The following is a 19,482-nucleotide window of genomic DNA, read 5'->3' as shown; positions in this document are numbered from 1 at the left end:
ATCAAAAGCTCTCCTGCAAAAATGTGCGTCCAGTGGTGGGAAAAGTTCGAGTGCGGATGCACCTCCTTCGTCGGCAACGTTGAATCGTGCTCGTCCGGAAACCATGGCAATCAGGGCTATTTGGGAAGCCAGGGCTCCGGCAATCAAGGCTCTGGGAACCAATGCCCCAAGAACCCAGGTGTCGAGATGAGAAAGAAGTATACTCTACGCCCGGGAAAGTGCGCAAAGCACGGTGGTAGCAGTTGAGCTGCTGTACGTTCCTACAATGCTATGCCTCTCATAGATATGAAAACCTCAGCTAACGAGGCCACTGCAGTAAACCATGTCCACATGCGGGTTTTTTCTTTCCTTTTTTGCGAATTCACGCGCCGATAGAGCTTTACGAGTTCCCGCCTAATCATAATCCCTTTTATGTCGAGTTTCGAGTTCTGCAAGCTTCAGATCGAATTAGAAAACCAAAACAACACGGTTCCTTCTACCACTCTTTTAATCTCGGACGGCAACAACCGATAGGGCTCGTCACGGATGCAGCAAGGGCGTTTTCCGCTTTACGGACATCTTTTCTTTTTTCCCTTTACCTGAATTTTTTCTCAAGTTGAAAAGCAGCAGAAAAAGACGAAAAAAAAAATCACCATTACATCCTCTTTGTGTTTTAGTTTTTATATTTATTTTTCGGGCTTGATGGGAATGGTTTACAAAGGGCAGGACAAGCAGATGGGAGAGACGAAGAGAAGCAGGATCAAGGGTACTATTAATAGTTCTCGCCTTTGATTTTCTCCTATTCGGCTGCTTGGCTTTGGGGAATTTTTTATTATTATTCTGTTGTTTTCGAGTTTCTATTGTCATATAATTTTGCCCCCCTGTTTTGGAATATGCAGATATACAGCATGAATACATAATTTTGGGTCTTGGTTTGAGCGTGCAATTCTAACTTGAACAGATATTCCCTCTGAAGGGACATCATACTCATCTTCTCAATGGGACAAAAAAGAAAAGCCACCAGTCTGAGCGGAATTAGTGCGTAATTTTGCGGGAATTCTATTACTCATCGCCCATTATTTTCCTGTTCTTTAGGGGGTGTCCCCCCCTTTCACCGCTACCGACAATAAAATAAAACAAATACTAAGTGCATCTATTGTACCAAAGCGGCGGTGCCCAAGTCGATACGACATGCGGCCTTGTTGCAGGGATTGTGGTCCTGCACCGTGATACATCATCTCACCTCAAATCTTTGTGCCTGAAAGAAGACACCGCCATGTTTTTTTGGCTTAGCTGGCACATACTTTTGACAATATTGGACGTATTGTTGAACGACGGGTTGGGTCTATTGATCCCTTGCTCCTATGATTCTATATCGAGCAAAGTCGCTCCGATCCGTCTTCCCTACGCCTTCTTCCGTGATCCCAGCCTCCGGACCGCAGACAACTACTAATCAAAAAGATTATACTCTGGGTCATATGAGTAACTAAGCTGGGATTTTATTTCCTTTTTTGCCCTAGAACCCATGAACCCGTTCCCGCTGTGATCAACTCGGGAGCCAAGCTCTTAGGCGTAGACATCAAAACGCTCCCGCAGATGGCTCCCGGCCTTGCGTGCGGCACAGCACTTGGGGATTACATCCCTTTCACACAAGCTGATAGGACCATCCTTCCCCATGGGCTGTCTCTGGTTTCAGCTCTGAACCTGGACTTGACTCAAGTTCATGAGATAGCGTGTCCAATATCTTTCACCCATGAGGCGCGGATCCCGCCTGGATCTGGCATTGTCGAAGCCTTGTATTCTACCTTCCTTCTACTGATCAATAACCCAGCACGAAGCGAGTAATGATAATTTAAAAAGCCGGGAGTCATCAGCCTATTATCTCTTCGCCTTCAGGTTTTCGAAAGGCGGTTTGAGTTGTAGGGATATGCTTTCGGGCTTTGGCCATGCGGAGCACTGTGCGGAGATTGGATGCTTGCGATGGAATTCGGGGTGATTAGAATCCGTAAGAAGCCTCCCCGCCCTTTTGCAAATGGCATATCATACTGTAAGGTACATCATTAGTGCTCTTTCGTGCATCACGCTTTGGCATGCAGCTCTTCACTCGGTAGCGAAAATGCGAACAGAGAGGCCTAGCCTCGAATTGGAAGGCTCGAATTCGTTTCGATGGTACGGGAGCTGGCCTGCATTGCCGCGAGCACTGGTTTGTAGTTTGAACTGACCTTTTGGCCACCAGGTGGTCGCCATGTGCCCATCGAATTCGATGCCAATGCCACAGACGGTTGCCAAGTATCTAATGTCTAGAGATATTTGACCTATCCTTGTCCGGGACGGCTGTCACTGCTACCCTTTCCAGTAGCTAGAAATAGTGCACAAAGAGAAAGCCAAGGGTTGGATGAGGAGAAAACCTGCAAAGATCGTGCTCCCTTTTAATTTGGAATTATGATGCCGGCGGAGTGCGATACCCGCTCACTAATGGTAGCCATGGAGTGGGAAAGACCCGAAACAGGTCATTTATGGCCGCCTCGTTTCGTTGATTGACACCATTCGCCGTCTTTGGTTTGAAAAATTCGTCAGAAGAATCCTTCAGTAATGGTGTTGGTGGGGTGATCATTAATGCTTGGTAGCCTGAAGACCGGGAAAGACTAGAATCGACTCATCACTTCCTGTTTTTGCAACCTTGAAGAATCACGGCGCAAACTGTTGTGGTGTGCGACCGTTGAGCAGATTCTGGATGCCATCCGAAGAAATGCAGATGGGGCGTAATTGGTATGCGGCTTGGCGCGTGCGTGCCACTGGGCTCCTGGGCGATGCGCCGCAATTTCAAGCAAGGTTAAATGTTGGAGAAACGAGAATTTCATGCGGCTGGATCAACTTCTGTTTTTTGTTCAACCCGCTTCAAAAAACGCCCCTGGACGGATAGCTAGATCCCGGCAAAGCTGCACGATTACCAACATACGGCAGCGATCATGTGACTTACGCTTTGGTTCCCATGGCAGGGGAGCGAAACACAGCGCCGACCAGAATGGCGGCTTGTAGCCCCGACAGTATCCGGAAATGCCAAAAAACCGTTTACTGCAGACGCTGTGTTAAGAGACATCCACTGTGAATATTCCATGCGACTGTGCCGGGTTGCATTGGAATGGTGAGACCTCCCCTTTGGACGATCTAAAGCATGGCCAAATGTGAACAGATGATGCAGTCACTAGACCATGCTTTAAACCCTGATCAGCGGCCGGGTCACTGGCCCAAGAATGGTGGTGTCGGCCAACATTATTCGCATGTTCCACAAAAGCCATCCTGAATCCACTACTGGTAGATTTATGGGGGGAAGCCCTTTTGATTCGCAAGTGACACCCATAATCAGAGTCAAAAGATGTTGGAGTATATTGTCATAATGGCTTCTTTGGACCTCCCTGGAAGGGCTCCACGCAGTGTTCTGCCCTGCACCCGACTGCAGGGTGACAGGGAGCGCCCATGGTTCGATTACCAATAATTTTGGTGTGAAATGCGGCCAGAATGGTCACCGGAACGAATCTCGGGTGCTAGATTGCCCAGAATATGCGACGCATATGTAATTCTCATTCTTGAGTCGTGGCAGAGACACACATAATCAAGCTTCATGCATACGCCTATCCGAGCACAGGTTCCGCTCCCGCTGCGAGGGTCATCGCCCCAACATCCAAAAGTACCTAGATGTCACTGGCTGTATCCTTGCTGTGGCTCTTAAACCGGCCCTTCACATAACCAATGACGTATCGGGGCGGGGAGTTGCTCTCAAGCACTCAGCGTCAACGGAGAACATCACGCTTCGACGGTGGGCAAGCCGGCCAGAGGTATAGGCAGGCATGCCAGATGTGCTTAACGTTGCATTCCCCGAGCTTCGCGAAAAGAACACAAAGGGAGCTGGAAGACTCGATCTGCAATAGGCCAAGCATGAGTGGCTTGTTCTTACCTACCGGAAAGAGATAGGCATCTGAATGCACACTGCAAGGATCGTGCATCACCTCAGCGTATTGTGCTTTCTTTCTGGTAATGTCATGAGATTGCTTGACCTCGCGTGCTTTTTGCTTCAAATCGTGATCGAGAACATTGTCCTAGCACACGGGCAACAGTGGCTTCATGGAAAAGCCCGAAGTCGTGGGCTATCGGCAATGAGACAGCTGTCGGTTCCCGCTTTACCAGCGCTTTGGGTCTGGGTACTCCATTGGGCCTTTCTGTCGGCAGTGCTGGGAGCGTCTGAGGTGCGTTGAAGTTGTCCAGAGTTGGAGCTAGTTAATAGTCGCCAACCCCAGCCTGGTCATCACGTGACACTCTCTGGGATGCCCGGCTGGTGACCTCATGGAATTGCTGATTTCCCCGGCCAGGCGAGTGAACACCAAACAATTATTCTACTCATGTAATGTCCATAGACATCAATTGGGAGGCCGCTACCTCTGGCCCAGATGGCGAGGCCCTTGCGGAGCGCATCCGCTCCTTCATTCATGACAAATTCCAACAAATCGCGCTCCCTCGATTCATCCGGTCCGTGGAGGTGAACTCCTTCGACTTTGGCACGGTCAGGCCCCAGCTACAGATTAAGGACCTATGCGATCCGTTTGAGGACTTTTACGAAGAGGACGAGGGAGATGAGGACTTTTCAGACGATCAGGACGGGGCCCCGAAGCATCCTCCGACCATCGCGACCGAGCGGAGCGGAGCGGGCACGTGGCAGGCGGAACATCCTTCGTTTGTAGCCGGGCGGTTACCGGGTGGGATTGAATCTCGCGATATACCTGCACCTTCGAAAGAAGACCTTTTGGCGTCGAGACCAATGCGGTCTCCCATGTCGTTTGGAGAGTCTTTGAACCCCTATTTCTTTCCGCGTGCTGGGACGCCGGGGATACCGGGTGGGACATCGAACTTGGGTTACTATATGCCTCTTGGCGGGATGTCGGGGACGCAGACTCCTCTTGCTTCAGTGCCGCGTGGCCCTTTCTCGCCTGGCCTACGTGATTCCTCTGTTTATGGAGATATCCACAACCCCCCGGCTCGTGACTATCCAAGACCAGTTCATCGCCAAACTGATACCGATATTGACTCTGGACATTCCAGGCCTTCCACGGCAGACACTTTGAACTCCATAAACTCCCAGCGCATTTCCAATCCAGCGCTATCGCATCCCCACTCGTCAAACGAATCACATCCCGACACTAGAGATCATAGCCCGCCGCCACGCCGCATGCATGAAAAAAAACCCGATGATCTCCAAGTCCTCTGCCAATTGCGATACAACGGAAACATCCGCCTATCCCTCACGGCCCAAGTCCTTCTCGATTATCCCATGCCTAGCTTCGTTGGACTGCCTCTAAAACTGAACATCACTGGACTGTCATTTGATGGTGTCGCTGTGGTCGCTTATATTCGAAAACGAGTGCACTTCTGCTTCCTGTCTCCAGAAGATGCGGATACGCTCTTGGGATCGGAGGAAAGCAATGAGACGGGATATATACCAGGTATAAATCCTATTGGTGGCGGGGCCAGTGGTGGAGCTGCGTCCTCCCGACGTCGAGACGACAGTCTCCTTCGCGACGTCCGGGTAGAAAGCGAAATCGGTCGAAAAGAGGACGGAAAACCAGTCCTAAAAAATGTGGGAAAAGTAGAGAAGTTCGTCCTTGAGCAGGTCCGTCGGATTTTTGAGGAAGAGTTTGTGTACCCTAGCTTTTGGACGTTTCTCGTCTAAAAACAGGCTCTCATTCCTTTCCCGTTTACTAGTAACGAGCTACAAAGCAATTTTACCCCTCTGTACTCCGTACTCAGCGAACAAAATGTTTAACCAGCTATTCACGATGCATTCTGGAATATCTGACTAATTTTGCGTCCTACATGCTAAAAGCAAAAAAGATAGAAATTTTGCGCCACTTATATCTTCCCCTGTGGATGTTTCAATTCTTGTCTGACTCGATAAAGAAGCTTCCTTGTAGTGAGCTTGGGAGAGTGAAACCCCGAAACCTCGAAACGCCCGATGTAACCAGGCAACGCGGGCAAAGCGTGCAAGCCACTAAGCCAGCTATTTTCACCGATCCTTCTTGGGGGTATTGTCAAGATGGTCCTTGGTGTACTTGTCGCTCAGTTCGTTGTACTCTCTTGAAAGACCTTCACTCTGTCTCCGCAAAGCGTCGAGATCCTTCTCGCGGGCGGCAAGCTCTTTCCTCAGGCGTCCAATTTCACCCATGTCGCCCGCGGCCGCGATACGCGCAGAGTCTTTACCGCCTGCTTTTGTGTTGCCCTCGTATTGCTTAACTCTATCCTCCAAACGAAGGATCTCAAGGATCATGGTGTAAGTGCGGTTGAGGATGAGGGAGAGGAAAAGCGTGAAGCCACAAAGGTACATGTTACGCTGGGAGTAGAATTTTCGAGCCTGGACTTCCATTCGTTCAGAGCCGAGGGCGCTAGCTCTAATTCTTGGGGAGCAATAGGGACAATCAGTCAAGGATCTTTCAAGGTAGGATACTAAGGCGATTTCAACAGGGGAAAACATACCCAGCACCAGTTGCATCTTTAGAGTATGCGGACAACTCGATTTGAACGCGATAAACACGATTGACACTGTCAATAAAGAGAATGAGGATGAAAATGAAGGTTATCTTCCATTGATTAGCAAGCCTAGCCTGTTAGAACAGAAAACCGGGATAATACCTTCATTCCATATTGTAGTTTAGCTATGATAGGGCTCTCTGAGATAAAAGCAAATAATTTCCGCTTCCATGTAAAGGGAAGAGGCACAATGAGGCCAACAAAAATGGCCATCTCCAGCACCAGGAGAAGGAAAACCTACAGGAGGCATTGTGCCATTAGCTTGAGCCTGTCAACGAGCAGAATGTCGGAGAAGAATGCAACGTACCAGAGTATAGTAGAGAGTCATCCTGGCAGTATGTTCACTGTTTTGGATATGTCAATGTTTGGTTGCTGCCTTGTCGACTGGAATTCGTGTGTCAAAAATCGAACCGATAGGCGATACAAGAATCAAAAGAGAATTCAAATACTAAGACAAGAGTTGTTCCCAGTAGAATGGCATTTATCCGAGAGAGGCGCGGTGTGTCGTGCTGTCCAGGAGCAAGGCAGGCAGTAAATAAAACCAGAAGCCAAGTTGAGGTTAAGCTGGTGTGGTGCTCAAGCCACATAGACGTCATCCGAGTGCACTCCTAATGCACGTGATTGGGTGTACCGTCTGTGGCTAGGACTTTGATTATATCAGCACAAAAGTGGCTGAAATGCCGGTAAATATATTATCCGAGAATGCTCTGGCTTAGATAATCTCCCGATGATTCGGCCTTCACCGCATCTAACCCACGGCCTCTCGCTCTCAGCAAAGTCGAAAGATGATACCATTGCGTCCGGTTCAGTCGACGGGCCGCTCAGATCATGGGGGGAGCCATCCTTGTCGAATTCTTCAGCCTGATGCTACCCCTCCGTATGCCAAGGATGTTACATCAAGCTGTAGATATAAGGCTGAGCTCCACCCCGCATTCTGACAGTGTCCTCGCTGCATTCGGTTTGCAGAGCAAATACTCAACCTGTTGCAGTACTGAACCTTGATTTTGACAATGGTGTGTGGAGCGAATTGCTTATGCCGCTGCAAAGCGTGCAACTGCCTCAAGGGCTATGAATGTGCTTGCTATAACAACCCGAACTGGTGCGAATGCATGCAGTGCGGAAAGGGTGACGCCCACTGCAGAGATAGCAACAATAACCAGGCTTCCCAGGCTCTGCTGAAGGCTTCAGCATCTGCGACTGATCACTTGCTTGATAGGGCACTACGTGCTGCATGGAAAACTCCGGTAAGCAAGTCTCCTTTCTCAGCACTCGTTCTTCTCAGGAAGATTTTTAAGCTTGTACTCCTTCTAACTATTCATTTTTAGGATTTCATGCCTGAGGAAACCGACTTTGCAGTCAAATACGAGAAAATCTTTGCGAATCTCCAGGAGGCTTGTGCTGACCGATTTCTCGCGGAATTCGGCTATGAGTTAGCTGGCGAACGAACCCAGCCTCCCCAGGGCACTCCAGGTCCGGTATTTGAATCCTTTATCGGCTGCAACACTCCCTCTCCCGAGAACATCAGCAACTATATCAAGCGAGCCATCACCAAAGATATTCCGTTGCCGGATTCGACCAAAGACGCGGCAACTGCTAGCCTGGTGTCTTTTATCTCATCCTCGCTTGTTCCAGGCATGGAAGATTTTGTCCTCAATAAATACGAACAGTCATTCCCGGTACCCTCAGAACAAAATGCAGATGGTGTTCTCAATGTTCATGTAGTAACGGCGTATTATGATATGGAACTACCTGAGCATGAACCAAATCCGACAAGATTCTTCTTCCTGTTCTTCTGCGGCTTAGGAGTCGTGGTTGAAAATTGAATAAGGCTTTGGGAATGAGGTAATGAGGCTGGGTTTTCATGGGGATAGTTGGCTTTGGATCTGACAAGTGAAGACAAAGGGCTGATGCGGCCTGCAAGGTGGTGCGTGGTTATAGTCTTGTTTTATCAATTCTAGGTACATTTTATCTGTCAATTACAGCAAGAAATTGGATGCTATATGTCAGTATCTTATCCTTCAATCTCATAGCTGTTGGATTTGTGTTTTGGTTCAAATTTAAAGTCTTTATGTGCAGGACCAAGGAACATTTCGCTGCAAGAAGTCAAACATTAGCCGTCAATGTCAAGGGTATGCCACTAGAAGAGCGGCTTCTAGAAAGGCTAAAGAAGCAAAAAACACGTACCTGATTTTAATCCAGTCTTTGTAGTTGTCACTAGCGAGCAGAGTCTCCAGTTCATTTCTCCCTTGATACGCTGGCGGCCTATCCTGAATGTTTGGCGGGAGATGCTCCAACAGCCCAATCGGAATGTACCGGTGAGTGAAACTCAGATATTCCAAGAGGAACCGTCTCGTCGTGCCCACACCATGCTCGTCAGATCCCCAAGCATCAAGGCCATATCTTGCAAACTTCTCAACGAGAGCTAAACGCTCCGAGGCGGACTTGTCAAGGTACTGTCCCGCCTGAATTTCTTCAAAGATCCATGGTTTCATCAGCGCTCCACGAGCAATCATTACTGTGTCCACGCCGGACTCGCGAATATCTCTATAATAATCTTCGTGGGAGTAACAGTCGCCATTTCCGAGGAAGAACACCTTGCGTCCAGGAGCTTGGTGACGCTCATCGGGTTCTTGGACGGTGTCCGTGACCTCGTCAGTCCGTTCATTTAGTCGCTTAATGAGAGCTGCGCATTCAGAAATATAACCCCAATCGGCTTGTCGCGTATACCGCTGCTGTCGGCTTCGGCCATGTAGCGTGAGCGCAGCTACTCCGGGCGGTCCCTGTCCAATCTTGCGGAATTCAGGGCCTCCGAGTATGAGACGCTCCGCCAGTTTCAGCGCAGTTGGACTTTTGTCCTTTGTACCCATACGAATCTTCGCGGACACTGGGACTTCTCCTGAGACTGCGTTCATCCCTCGTAGGATCTTTTCTAATTTGGAAGGGTGCTCGAGAAGAGCCGAGCCAGCACCATCTCGGTAAACAAGGTCAATTGGACAACCACAGTTGAGATCCACGACACGAATGTGGGGACAAAGAGTAGTGATGACCTCGGTGGCTTTCAAAGCTTGCCATGGTTTATTAGCTGATATCTGAACGCCGAACTTGAGATCTCGAGTACGATCGTAGTCTTTGACCACGGCTTGATTTGGATTGATCGTTGGGGGGAGTACTTCCGACTCATGAGCCTTCACGAGAGCCCATTCGCTTTTGTGCCCTTGAATCAGTGGGAGACTCATGGCCATTTCTGAATATGTGAACTGCGCGCCCAATTCGGCGCAGAGCCTTCGGAAAGGCATGTTTCCCTGCGTAGTAAGAGGAGCCAAAACCGGAGTCTCCGGGCCGAAATACAATCGTCGCTTTTCCGAGGGGAGAAATGGCGGTTCCTTGTACTGCGCTCTGTTGTCCTCTGCGACGTTCTCCGCTCCGCCATTAGTTTCAGCATTACCCTCGTCTCCTTGCCCTTCAAATTTCCTGCCATGCATGCGCATTTCCAACTGCCTTGACGTCTCATCAAGCCAGGGTACATACGCGTCAGATTTAGAAATCTTAAACTTCTTCTTCATGAGTTGCGTCTTATGCTCCGTCGTTATCGAATTGAACACTCCGGCTTCCACTCCGCCCTCTACCAACGGTTTCGCGCTCTTCTTCCGCTCCTCGTCTTCGACGAGTACTAACTCCTTCTTCCCATCGCCTGTCTCCCTCTCCATCATATGTGATCCCACAAATCGACATTTCCACCCCGAGAAGCACACACCATGCGCATTCCAGACGGGGCAGACGCCATCAAAAGTCGTCAAATCCTCTCGTTTATATTCCTTCAAATACTTGCGCAAATCATGCTCGAACCGGCAACCTTCGCCAAACTGACATGCCTTCGGCGAGAATTCAGGACTGTGCGACACGCTCTGACACAACCCTTTTTCGTCTCGCGACTGTCCGAACCGGCGACCCGTGTTTTGGCCCTTTTGCTTTTTTCTCTGCTTTGCACCTCTCTCATCCGCACGCTCCCTAAGAGGGGCCGCCTCCGCCTCATCATCATCACGGGCGTCAAAAGTTGTTGCTACATCTTGCCCACCCCGAGACATCAGGTACCTTGACGCTCACCCAGTCAGCATTAACAAACATAGGTAAAAAGAATGCCCAGCAAGAAAAACGGCAAAAACTCACTCTGCCTTTATTGGCGCCATGCCTCTGTTGCGCTGAGCTCCATCGTTTGCTGCCAGCACATCTTGGGTTGTTGCCGGTTGATCAAGTTTTATCCTTTTTGCGGGTGACTCTTCGAAACTGCCACCAGCTTCGGCAGTTGAGTTCAGAGTCCCATTACTGGGGACAATCTCATTTGGCGATTCCTGTGCCATTTCCGCCTGCGATTCTCGTAAAAGTCCCGCGGATATCAAAGCGGCCAGTTGCACTTCGTGCGGAAGAATGTTGATAACTTTGATGCGAGTTTACGCACGTGATCTGGCTAGGCTGACTCATCACCTCTCAGTCCCTCATCCGGCCCCTTTCCTTCTCCCTGTTTAACGCCCCGTACATTTACCACTTGAGATACTACAGTCCTGAGGTTCAATGAAGAGTAAAAGTATTAGGCTATCGAGACCAACTAGTGACGTTGCTGCTTGCTTCGAGACCCTTGTCAAGAACAGTCAACCCTGGATCAACAATTTCCCACAGCCCACTGGAAATATGCGAGCTGGAAGCTCCAGAGTAAAATTATGGAATAAGATTCCACGAAATTGCTGCTGCAAGAATGGTATTCTACTTAGGCTCTAGAAGTTATCCTAGTTATATCAAAACTATAGGAAAATGCACATTTCGTCCAACGCCTTACTCAGAACTCTCAACGCTATGAAATCATCTCACGATTAGTATATGCCATCAAATACCTGTATCGAACGCCAATTGTGGAGATATTTTCTCATGAAAGTTCCATGCCGTCATCTTCATCAACTTCAACATCTTCACCGTCGCCGACAAGAGGTGGGAGGGCCCGTTTGCTGTCTCCAGTCGGGTCAAACCGATCATTCGCCCAGCTACCGTAGTCCAGCTCATGGCCCGCTACCACTCGGCCTTCCGTGTCTACTACTTCGCATAGCTCCATGAGACTTTGTCGGCTGAGGCTTCGAAAACCTTCCGTCCTTACGATGCGTCCCCAGTTGGTCATACAGAATGCAGCGGCACGTTGCTTAAGCCATTCTTCGTTCGTCCGTCCGGCGCGTTCCCAGACGATAGCAGCATTTTCAACTGCTAATTCGCGGCTTAGCCGATGCACACACAGTTGGCGCAGCCGTGGCATATCGTAAAGATTTGCCATCACCAGCATTCCTGCGACTTCAGTAATATCCGGACAAAACTCAAGATGACATGAAATACTATCTGTGTATAAATAATAAAGAAATGCACGAACCACTTTGTATGGTTCGGGAATGTGCATCCTCTTTGTGTGGTATTCGGCCATTTGCGCCGCATATAGTCGTTTGAAATGAGGCCAACGTGCTTGGAGTATAATTCGATGCACGTGAATTGGAGCAGAAGTAGCGGCGTCGGCAGGTAAAAAGGTGGGCGGTTGGGATGCGTCAGTCACTAACGCAAACTCATCATCACTGGAATATCCACGGTCATCGCAGTCGGCGGTGATCATAAAGTCCGTTCCGCTACCTGATTCTGGAGGTAAGTCGAAAACAGCAGCTAGCTCTGCTCCCAACACGGACATCTGGGATGCTTGTTGGCCATCCGCTAGCGATCGGGATGGACCAAGAGATTCATTACCCAGAACACCGTATCGCTCCAGGTCGATGGAAAGAACTTCGCTTAAATGATTCTCATCGCCCATACCTGGTGCATTTGCAATATTCAGATTGCAGCCGAGTAGCCATGCCTTGGTTCCATCCTCATTGACGGTGCAGTAATGCCAGCGATACCCGGACTTAAATATCTCGGGGCCATCAGCTAGCCTTTGCCAGCGCAATGAATCCAACTCCAACGACGATAGATTACATTCCCATGGGCGAACGGTCTCGGAAGGGGTGACCAGGTCAAGAAGGACGCCGGAAGTGTAGACGTGGAAATGTGTTCCAGAGAGCAAAACCGGAGTATACGGGCCGGAGTGAAATTTCACCGAGGATATGGCTCCAGGGGCATTAGGTCTCCGTCTAGCTAACGATCGAACTTGGACACTACCCGAGTTGGGTGCATAGCCACTCGCACGCCCTGTAACCTGGGATGGGGTACTAAATCGCATATCTGGGCTGTAAGTCATCCTGTTCGTAAGTCCTGGGGCTCCCACGGTACCTTGAGAGGATGTTGAAGTGCCCATAAAGGCCGGGCTTCCTTTCAAATCCAACCACCATAGATCCGTTCCACGTTCCATGTCGATACCAAGTCCCCCGAAAACCCAAAGTCGGTCTCCCCAAACCCAGGCAGCGTGATCGAAGCGAGCAATGAAGCTCCAAGTCCGGGACCAGGTCCAAGTTTTCAGATCTAGGTAGCATATCTCGTCGAGAATATAGTTGGTTTCGCCAGTCACGCCACCGACCACAAACAGCTTATCTTCGTGGATGACGGCTGCATGGCGAGCCCTACCTCTCGGCAGGGGTCCACGAATTTCGGGGGATGTCCATGTGGACGTACTGAGGTCTAGAATCACGATGTCGGAAAGGTATTCACGACGCTCGTTCTCGCCGCCAAAAACAATCAGCTTGTCGTCCTGATATAGGGTTGCGGTATGGCCTAGGAACCTGGTCAGCGTCAAGAGAACAACGGAAGGTCAAGGGCAATTAACCCATGCGAACGCCCGGTATGTCTCCATAGTTATCTACCACTGTCCATGTCAAAGTGTCCAAGTCTAGGCGACGCACGTGGTTGTAGACTGTTGGGTTCAAGCATCAGTTAGCCAAGAGCGACGCCGATCATTATCCAAGTCACAGACCTTCGTCTGTGTACTGATCAAATCCACCAAATGCATATATCTGGTTATTTCCACAGTAGGTTACGGATGCGTTTACAAGGCAGGCGGGGATCTGTCCGGTGGACTTCTTCACCGTTGGACGGTAACCATCGCTTCCACGACCGTTCTTGGACGGGCTGGTGGGCAGAACGAAGGCACTGGGGTCATTATTGGAGCTGAGGGTCATGGGAGTTCTAGTGACACTCGTTGATCCGCTGGCCCCATGGCCCGGTGCACCACCAACTGGCGTCGACGAGGCGCCCAGCGACATTGAGCCGCGATATGGGAGACGTCACTGAACAATTGGACGACCAGGTACTCAACAGGCTACAACGTCATCAACGGGCAGATGGACAATCTTCAACCAAAAAAGCTCACAATCACAGCTGGAGATAATTAGAGAAGATGATGTCTGATCAAGAACAACGATGGCGAGACGTCCGGTTGCGCTTTTTGATCTTGCTGGTGTCTGCATGCAAAGGGAAGGAGGCAAACGGAGCCTCACGGTCGAGCCTTCCGAAAACGGATCCGAGACCTGAAAACTCTAAATTATAATGCGCTAGCCTGTTCTGGACTAGCACGCGGTGTGGCGTCTGTTGCCCGGGCGACGAGCACAAGTAAACATTTGCTTTTAAAGGAGAGCATTCCCATCTAGATATCTCGCGCTGCTTCTTCCTCTCGCTCTCAGTTCACCTCTCCTCTATTGTCAAAAGCACTCTGTTATTTTATCCTGATACCTTCTCATCTGTTAGTCTGTAAGATTAATCCAAGCAAGCCTAACTACCATCCCTTAAAAGTTTGCATATACACCACATTTTGGTTTTCGAAACTTGCGTTCCTTGGGCCTTTTCAAATAATAAGCGTAAGAACTGTCCTCGTCTATTGAAGAAGAAAGTGAAGTTAAAAGATGCTGTGCAGGTTGTGTCGTATTCTGTTAAGAAGCGAGTTCCGGACAATCAAAAGGCATAATGGCTGCTGTCGTTGTGTCTACACCTGTGAAGAGCCACACTGGTATCTTTTCATCGAAAACAGCCGGAGGCCGCATACCTTTGACCCCATCTCCCCGGCAGAGAACGACGAGCGTCACCACAACAAGCGATTCTTCTCCTTGCACACCACCTGAGATACCGAAATCGTTGTATGGTGGAAATCTCGCATCACATTTTGCCAGATCTATCTCTAGAACCTATCGAGACTCCCCCAAGTCAAACATTGCCAAGGGAAGAAATTCGCCCCGTCCGCTTGAACTCGGAGTTTCACAATGGACATTAACGGGGACCGGCCACTCAACCCAAACCCCGGTCAAGAAGCGTGCGAAGAAAGGAGCCAACCTACGTTCCAGAACAGCCAAGACAACCATCCACCTACCTCATAATGCTGTTGATCGATTCATTCCCAATCGCTCAGCGAGTGAAGGACTTGTCACGGCCGGAACTGCGAAAGCAGATGAGCAGCGCCCAAGCACTGGTGACGGTTCTACCGTTCTTGCCAATGCCGCGAGTGCCTTTAGTATGGGAAGCCATGAGGATGACCTTGCTGATGCCCTGCAGAGCCTTGATCTAGAGGACAATGAGAGCAGCAAGTACGCAAGGCCAGCTCCCGATTCAGTTGCGTACAAATCCTCTCTTGCCTCAGCTTGCGACATTCCCTTGAACACCCGAATCCTTGCATTCAAGCCCCCAGCGCCCGAATCTTCGAAACCTATTGACCTGAGATCCCAATACAATCGTCCGCTCAAACCTGCAAGCGCACAGTCGGCTCAATTTCGGCGAAGAGTTCAAACAGCGCCCGAACGGGTCTTAGATGCGCCAGGCCTCGTGGACGACTACTACCTCAACTTATTGGATTGGAGCTCAGGTAACCAAGTTGCGATTGGCCTTGAGCGAAACGTATATGTTTGGTCTGCGGACAGTGGCTCCGTAGACTGCTTGTTGGAATCATCTCCAGATACGTATATCAGCAGTGTGAAATGGAGCAACGATGGGGCATATGTTGGCGTCGGCCTGGGCACCGGTGAGGTCCAGATTTGGGACGTAGAAGAGGGTACCAAGCTGCGAAGTATGTTTGGGCACGAAACGCGGGTTGGCGTGATGGGATGGTCGAAGCATACCTTATCAACTGGTGCACGCAGTGGTCTCGTTTTCAATCATGATGTTCGCATTGCTCAGCATAAAACAGCCGAACTTGTTTCTCACACATCAGAAGTCTGTGGCCTTGAGTGGAGATCGGATGGCGCCCAGTTGGCTACGGGCGGAAACGACAATCTTGTGTCCATCTGGGACTCGCGCTCTCTGAGCGCGCCCAAGTTTACTAAGACAAACCATCGCGCAGCCGTCAAAGCCTTGAGCTGGTGCCCGTGGCAATTGAACCTCCTCGCCACTGGCGGAGGTTCGTATGATAGACACATCCATTTCTGGAATACCACGACTGGAGCAAGGACCAACAGCATTGACACGGGCTCCCAGGTTACGAGCCTTAGATGGAGCAACCACTACCGTGAGCTGGTTAGTTCCAGCGGCTTCCCTGACAATTCTTTGAGCATTTGGAGCTATCCCTCCTTGGTCCGCAATGTGGAAATCCCCGCACACGAGACCCGCGTGCTTCACAGCTGTCTGAGCCCCGATGGGCAGATGCTGGCAACTGCTGGTAAGTGCCACGGATATAATTCTTACGATTCTGGCTAACAATGGGAACAGCTGCCGATGAGAGTCTTAAATTTTGGAAGATCTTTGAACGAAAACCCGGCACAGCCGCTTCTAGCTCTCGAGAGGGAGGTGTCGGTAGTAAAGGGGGCCAGAGGGCCAAGCAGATGACAATTCGGTAAATATTTTCCGCTGGCTCTTTTAGAATCTTGTCGCTGGACTGGTTGGTGTCGCGCTGTGCGCATGGCGTTGGTTTTGCATTTGTTGCTTGAAATACTTTTGGGAACGATGGACCTGCTCGAAGCAATCATATTAATCACCTTCATGATCCTCGTACCAATTACCATCATACAATGTGTGCCTGTGCTCGCTGTGAGAAGTTGAGGGTATGAGCTCCAGGAACACAGCCAAGTAAGGGAGTGCGCGCTGAGAAAGTGAGGCCCAAAAGATCTCTGCAGCGATACCAGCAAGAACTTCATTTCCGAGGCTCGTCTCCAGCGCCCAGATTAATACAAAATGCTCGTAAATGGAATCGGAGCAGGAAATGCGTCCCTTGATATCTTGATAGCTTGTTCACCAAACTTGAAGAAACCCCGGCTCCCGCTGACTAAGCAGCCTCTCTTTGCCGCCAGCTTTCGTTGCTATAAATCCACTTTCTCCTCAACAACCATCAGCGCAGCACAGGAACGAGCGCCCGAAAACACTCCGTTTCGCCGGCTTTACGCATAATTAGGTCGTTTAAATGGCAATATAGTGTACCCACAGACAGCCTACAACAATATCTACACGTTACTGCGGGGCTTGGGGTGGTTGGTAAGGCTGCGGTGAGCTGACGCCCAGAGCGACCTCGACAGGAACAACCACATGTGTTGCTTTGGACCACAGAGACAAAACACAACGACTTGATATACCTTTTCTCCTCTCCTCTCCTAACTCTCTGCGAGAGACCTTCTGCGCAATGTCGAATCAGTTGGTGGTGAGTAGCAGGTCTTTGCCTCGGCGCTCACCGTTGTCGGCTATGCTCTGGCCGTTAAGCTCCATGGCTCACAGTCATCTCCGTTTTTGTTTTTTTATAGGGCGTCGTTTTCGACCGTGTCATCCAAGAAGTATGCGATTCGTCTCAGATCGATTTCGAAGAAGGTGGCGTTGACCAGCAGACGCTGGAAGACCTGAGAAAGGTAAGCCGAAACGATATGCCCTGCTCTTCTCCCCTTCGATATTCGAGATGCGCAATTTTCGGAAAACATATGTCAGCATCTTCTCTTGTTGTCATGCGCCAATATATTGGTGTCGATGCGTTTCATGGGATTTTGCCTGGTGGTTGTGGTGTTGTGTCGACTTTTTCGTGTGGCCAAAGTTGCGGGGGGTTTCGGCTGTTTAAGAGGTGTGGCCGACTGGCTGCCTGCTTGTTGTTACTTTTATGTGGCTTTGACCGACTTGCTGCTTTAAACACCGGCTTACTAATCTTGTCGACTTCCTGTCTCCCCCTGCACGCCCCAACGCCTGCATCCTGGCTTTATTGGTGATGGATTGACCTGTTAACTGTTCGTCTCATTATATAGGGATGGCAGAAAAAACTCTCTTCTCTCGGGGTTGCCCATTTCCCCTGGGACCCGGCCCCCCAACCTCCTCCACCCCCTCCTCAGCAAGCCCCCATTCCTCCGCCTCCTGTCACAGTGCCGTCCAATGCGCCCCGTACGTCACCTCCACCCCAGCAAGAGTTCCCAGAGCAAATCTCGCAGCCTCAGCCATCTGCCGGAAACGGTCACAATCCAGGCGATGTCCGTGTGAAGACCGAACCCGGATACAATAATGCAAACCCAATCAGCAATCCTACTGCTGCCGCACATATCGCCCAGCAGCGGGCCGCCGATGCCTTGCAGCAGCGCTATGGTGCAGCTGCAGCAAGCCAGATTCATCAGTTGCAGGCCCAATCTCAGGCAGCGCTATCTCTTCCCGGCCAGCAACGGTTCCAGCCGGGACAGTTTCCCGCTGGCCAAAGTCAAGACCCCAAACTACCTCCCCATCAAGCTCCTCAGCCCGTAGGACATAGTCAGACCGACGGTGCAGACGATTCCGGGAGTGACCCGCTGACGGAGTGGAAGGCGGAAGTTGCAAGGAGAAGAGAAGCAGCGGAGCAGAACGGAGCAAACGCAGACCGCGTTATGCGGGAGTACGTTGAGATCAAGGGTCGACAGATGGAGGGCAATGGTCTCTTGGCTCCGTTGCGTGACCGCTATCCCCGCGCCAATGGCAAGCAGCGTAAAGATGCTATTAAAGAGAACCCAACACTCTCTGCACTTGTGGCGGCAGAAGCACCAGCCACTCCCCGCCAGGCCAACGGGTATGATGGCGTTGATGATTATGGTATCAAGAAGGACGAAGATGAAGATGCAATCAATTCTGACCTTGACGACCCCGATGATCCTCTTGATGATCCTGAAGGTGACGACGCCGTTGGCCAAGTCATGCTGTGCACATATGACAAGGTCCAACGGGTCAAGAGCAAATGGAAGTGCACTCTAAAGGACGGAATCTTGACCACAGGAGGAAAAGAGTACGTTTGGTCCTTTTGTACTGTCCCTGGTTGATGCTAATACTAATTCCATATAGATATGTTTTCCATAAAGGTAATGGTGAGTTTGAATGGTTTTAAAACCAATATGATCATATGAATGCGGAGATTCAATGTCATCTGCAGAAGCACAACTGTGTCTTTATTCCTGCCCCTTTTCGTTGCCATATTGCAGGACCATGGAAGTCTTCTTTTTTTTTCGACATTTGATTTTGCTGAACCAACGATGTAACCAATATCCCATCCCTTTGTTTCTTGCTTTTCCGCTGGTAGTCTGTGCCAATGGCGTAAAACGACGGAGTTCAGGGCAAGGAGGGATCATTTGCGCAATTGAAACCCAGACTGTGAATTATTTTTTTTTTGATAATAGCTCTCCTACACTGATTTCTTCATATAGATGAGAATTCCAAAGAAAATAGCATTTCAAATCAAATTTGTACTACTAGGTTGTCCTTTTTTTTTGTTGGAGAGCTTTTACACAGGAAGAAAGTATCAAAGCAAGAGCAGGGATAATAAGCAAAGCAAGGATGACTTTTTCTTTTTTGCCTCCCTCCCCCAATACATTCAGATAGGAATCATTAAACCCAACCAAGAGCAGCAAAAGAGGAATTTGAAAAATTGGATATTAAAAAAAAGGTCTAACGCGCTGGGAGATACTCCAAGATCATTACACAGGACAGTGGGTTCGGGAGAAAGGGAGAATAACGATATAACTAAGGCAATCAGCATTAGGAAAGCAAGAACGATTGATGAAACAAACCCAT

At 49.8% G+C, this 19,482-nt stretch overlaps 8 protein-coding genes across 8 annotated transcripts; 5 read left to right on the top strand and 3 right to left on the bottom strand.

Moving 5' to 3' along the window:
- Nucleotides 1-21: 21 nt before the first annotated feature.
- On the top strand, nt 22-302 carry UREG_07111 (uncharacterized protein; the record flags this gene model as incomplete). Its single annotated transcript, XM_002582292.1, has 2 exons — nt 22-218; nt 284-302. The coding sequence occupies 2 exons, from the start codon at nt 22-24 to the stop codon at nt 300-302; spliced, it is 216 nt and encodes a 71-aa protein (XP_002582338.1).
- Nucleotides 303-4,381: 4,079 nt separating this feature from the next.
- UREG_07110 (uncharacterized protein) lies at nt 4,382-5,701 on the top strand (the record flags this gene model as incomplete). Its single annotated transcript, XM_002582291.1, has 1 exon — nt 4,382-5,701. The coding sequence occupies one exon, from the start codon at nt 4,382-4,384 to the stop codon at nt 5,699-5,701; it is 1,320 nt and encodes a 439-aa protein (XP_002582337.1).
- A 333-nt stretch (nt 5,702-6,034) lies between these two features.
- UREG_07109 (uncharacterized protein) lies at nt 6,035-6,883 on the bottom strand (the record flags this gene model as incomplete). Its single annotated transcript, XM_002582290.1, has 4 exons — nt 6,035-6,416; nt 6,502-6,605; nt 6,658-6,792; nt 6,863-6,883. The coding sequence occupies 4 exons, from the start codon at nt 6,881-6,883 to the stop codon at nt 6,035-6,037; spliced, it is 642 nt and encodes a 213-aa protein (XP_002582336.1).
- A 682-nt stretch (nt 6,884-7,565) lies between these two features.
- Nucleotides 7,566-8,378, top strand: UREG_07108 (uncharacterized protein; the record flags this gene model as incomplete). Its single annotated transcript, XM_002582289.1, has 2 exons — nt 7,566-7,799; nt 7,881-8,378. 2 exons carry the CDS (start codon nt 7,566-7,568, stop codon nt 8,376-8,378), a joined length of 732 nt encoding a protein of 243 aa, XP_002582335.1.
- Nucleotides 8,379-8,566: 188 nt separating this feature from the next.
- UREG_07107 (putative tRNA dihydrouridine synthase) lies at nt 8,567-10,913 on the bottom strand (the record flags this gene model as incomplete). Its single annotated transcript, XM_002582288.1, has 3 exons — nt 8,567-8,648; nt 8,740-10,647; nt 10,723-10,913. 3 exons carry the CDS (start codon nt 10,911-10,913, stop codon nt 8,567-8,569), a joined length of 2,181 nt encoding a protein of 726 aa, XP_002582334.1.
- Nucleotides 10,914-11,473: 560 nt separating this feature from the next.
- Nucleotides 11,474-13,772, bottom strand: UREG_07106 (uncharacterized protein; the record flags this gene model as incomplete). The annotated part of the gene is made up of 2 exons (XM_002582287.1): nt 11,474-13,284; nt 13,484-13,772. 2 exons carry the CDS (start codon nt 13,770-13,772, stop codon nt 11,474-11,476), a joined length of 2,100 nt encoding a protein of 699 aa, XP_002582333.1.
- Nucleotides 13,773-14,469: 697 nt separating this feature from the next.
- On the top strand, nt 14,470-16,325 carry UREG_07105 (WD-repeat containing protein slp1; the record flags this gene model as incomplete). The annotated part of the gene is made up of 2 exons (XM_002582286.1): nt 14,470-16,147; nt 16,198-16,325. The coding sequence occupies 2 exons, from the start codon at nt 14,470-14,472 to the stop codon at nt 16,323-16,325; spliced, it is 1,806 nt and encodes a 601-aa protein (XP_002582332.1).
- Nucleotides 16,326-17,368: 1,043 nt separating this feature from the next.
- On the top strand, nt 17,369-18,799 carry UREG_07104 (uncharacterized protein; the record flags this gene model as incomplete). Its single annotated transcript, XM_002582285.1, has 3 exons — nt 17,369-17,488; nt 17,706-18,700; nt 18,757-18,799. The coding sequence occupies 3 exons, from the start codon at nt 17,369-17,371 to the stop codon at nt 18,797-18,799; spliced, it is 1,158 nt and encodes a 385-aa protein (XP_002582331.1).
- Nucleotides 18,800-19,482: the final 683 nt, after the last annotated feature.

This window comes from Uncinocarpus reesii, genomic scaffold, assembly GCF_000003515.1.
Source record: "Uncinocarpus reesii 1704 scaffold_5 genomic scaffold, whole genome shotgun sequence".
Taxonomy (NCBI): Eukaryota; Fungi; Ascomycota; class Eurotiomycetes; order Onygenales; family Onygenaceae; genus Uncinocarpus; species Uncinocarpus reesii.
The sequence above is the reverse complement of the archived record's forward strand: the minus strand, read 5'-3'. Positions and strand labels throughout refer to the sequence as shown.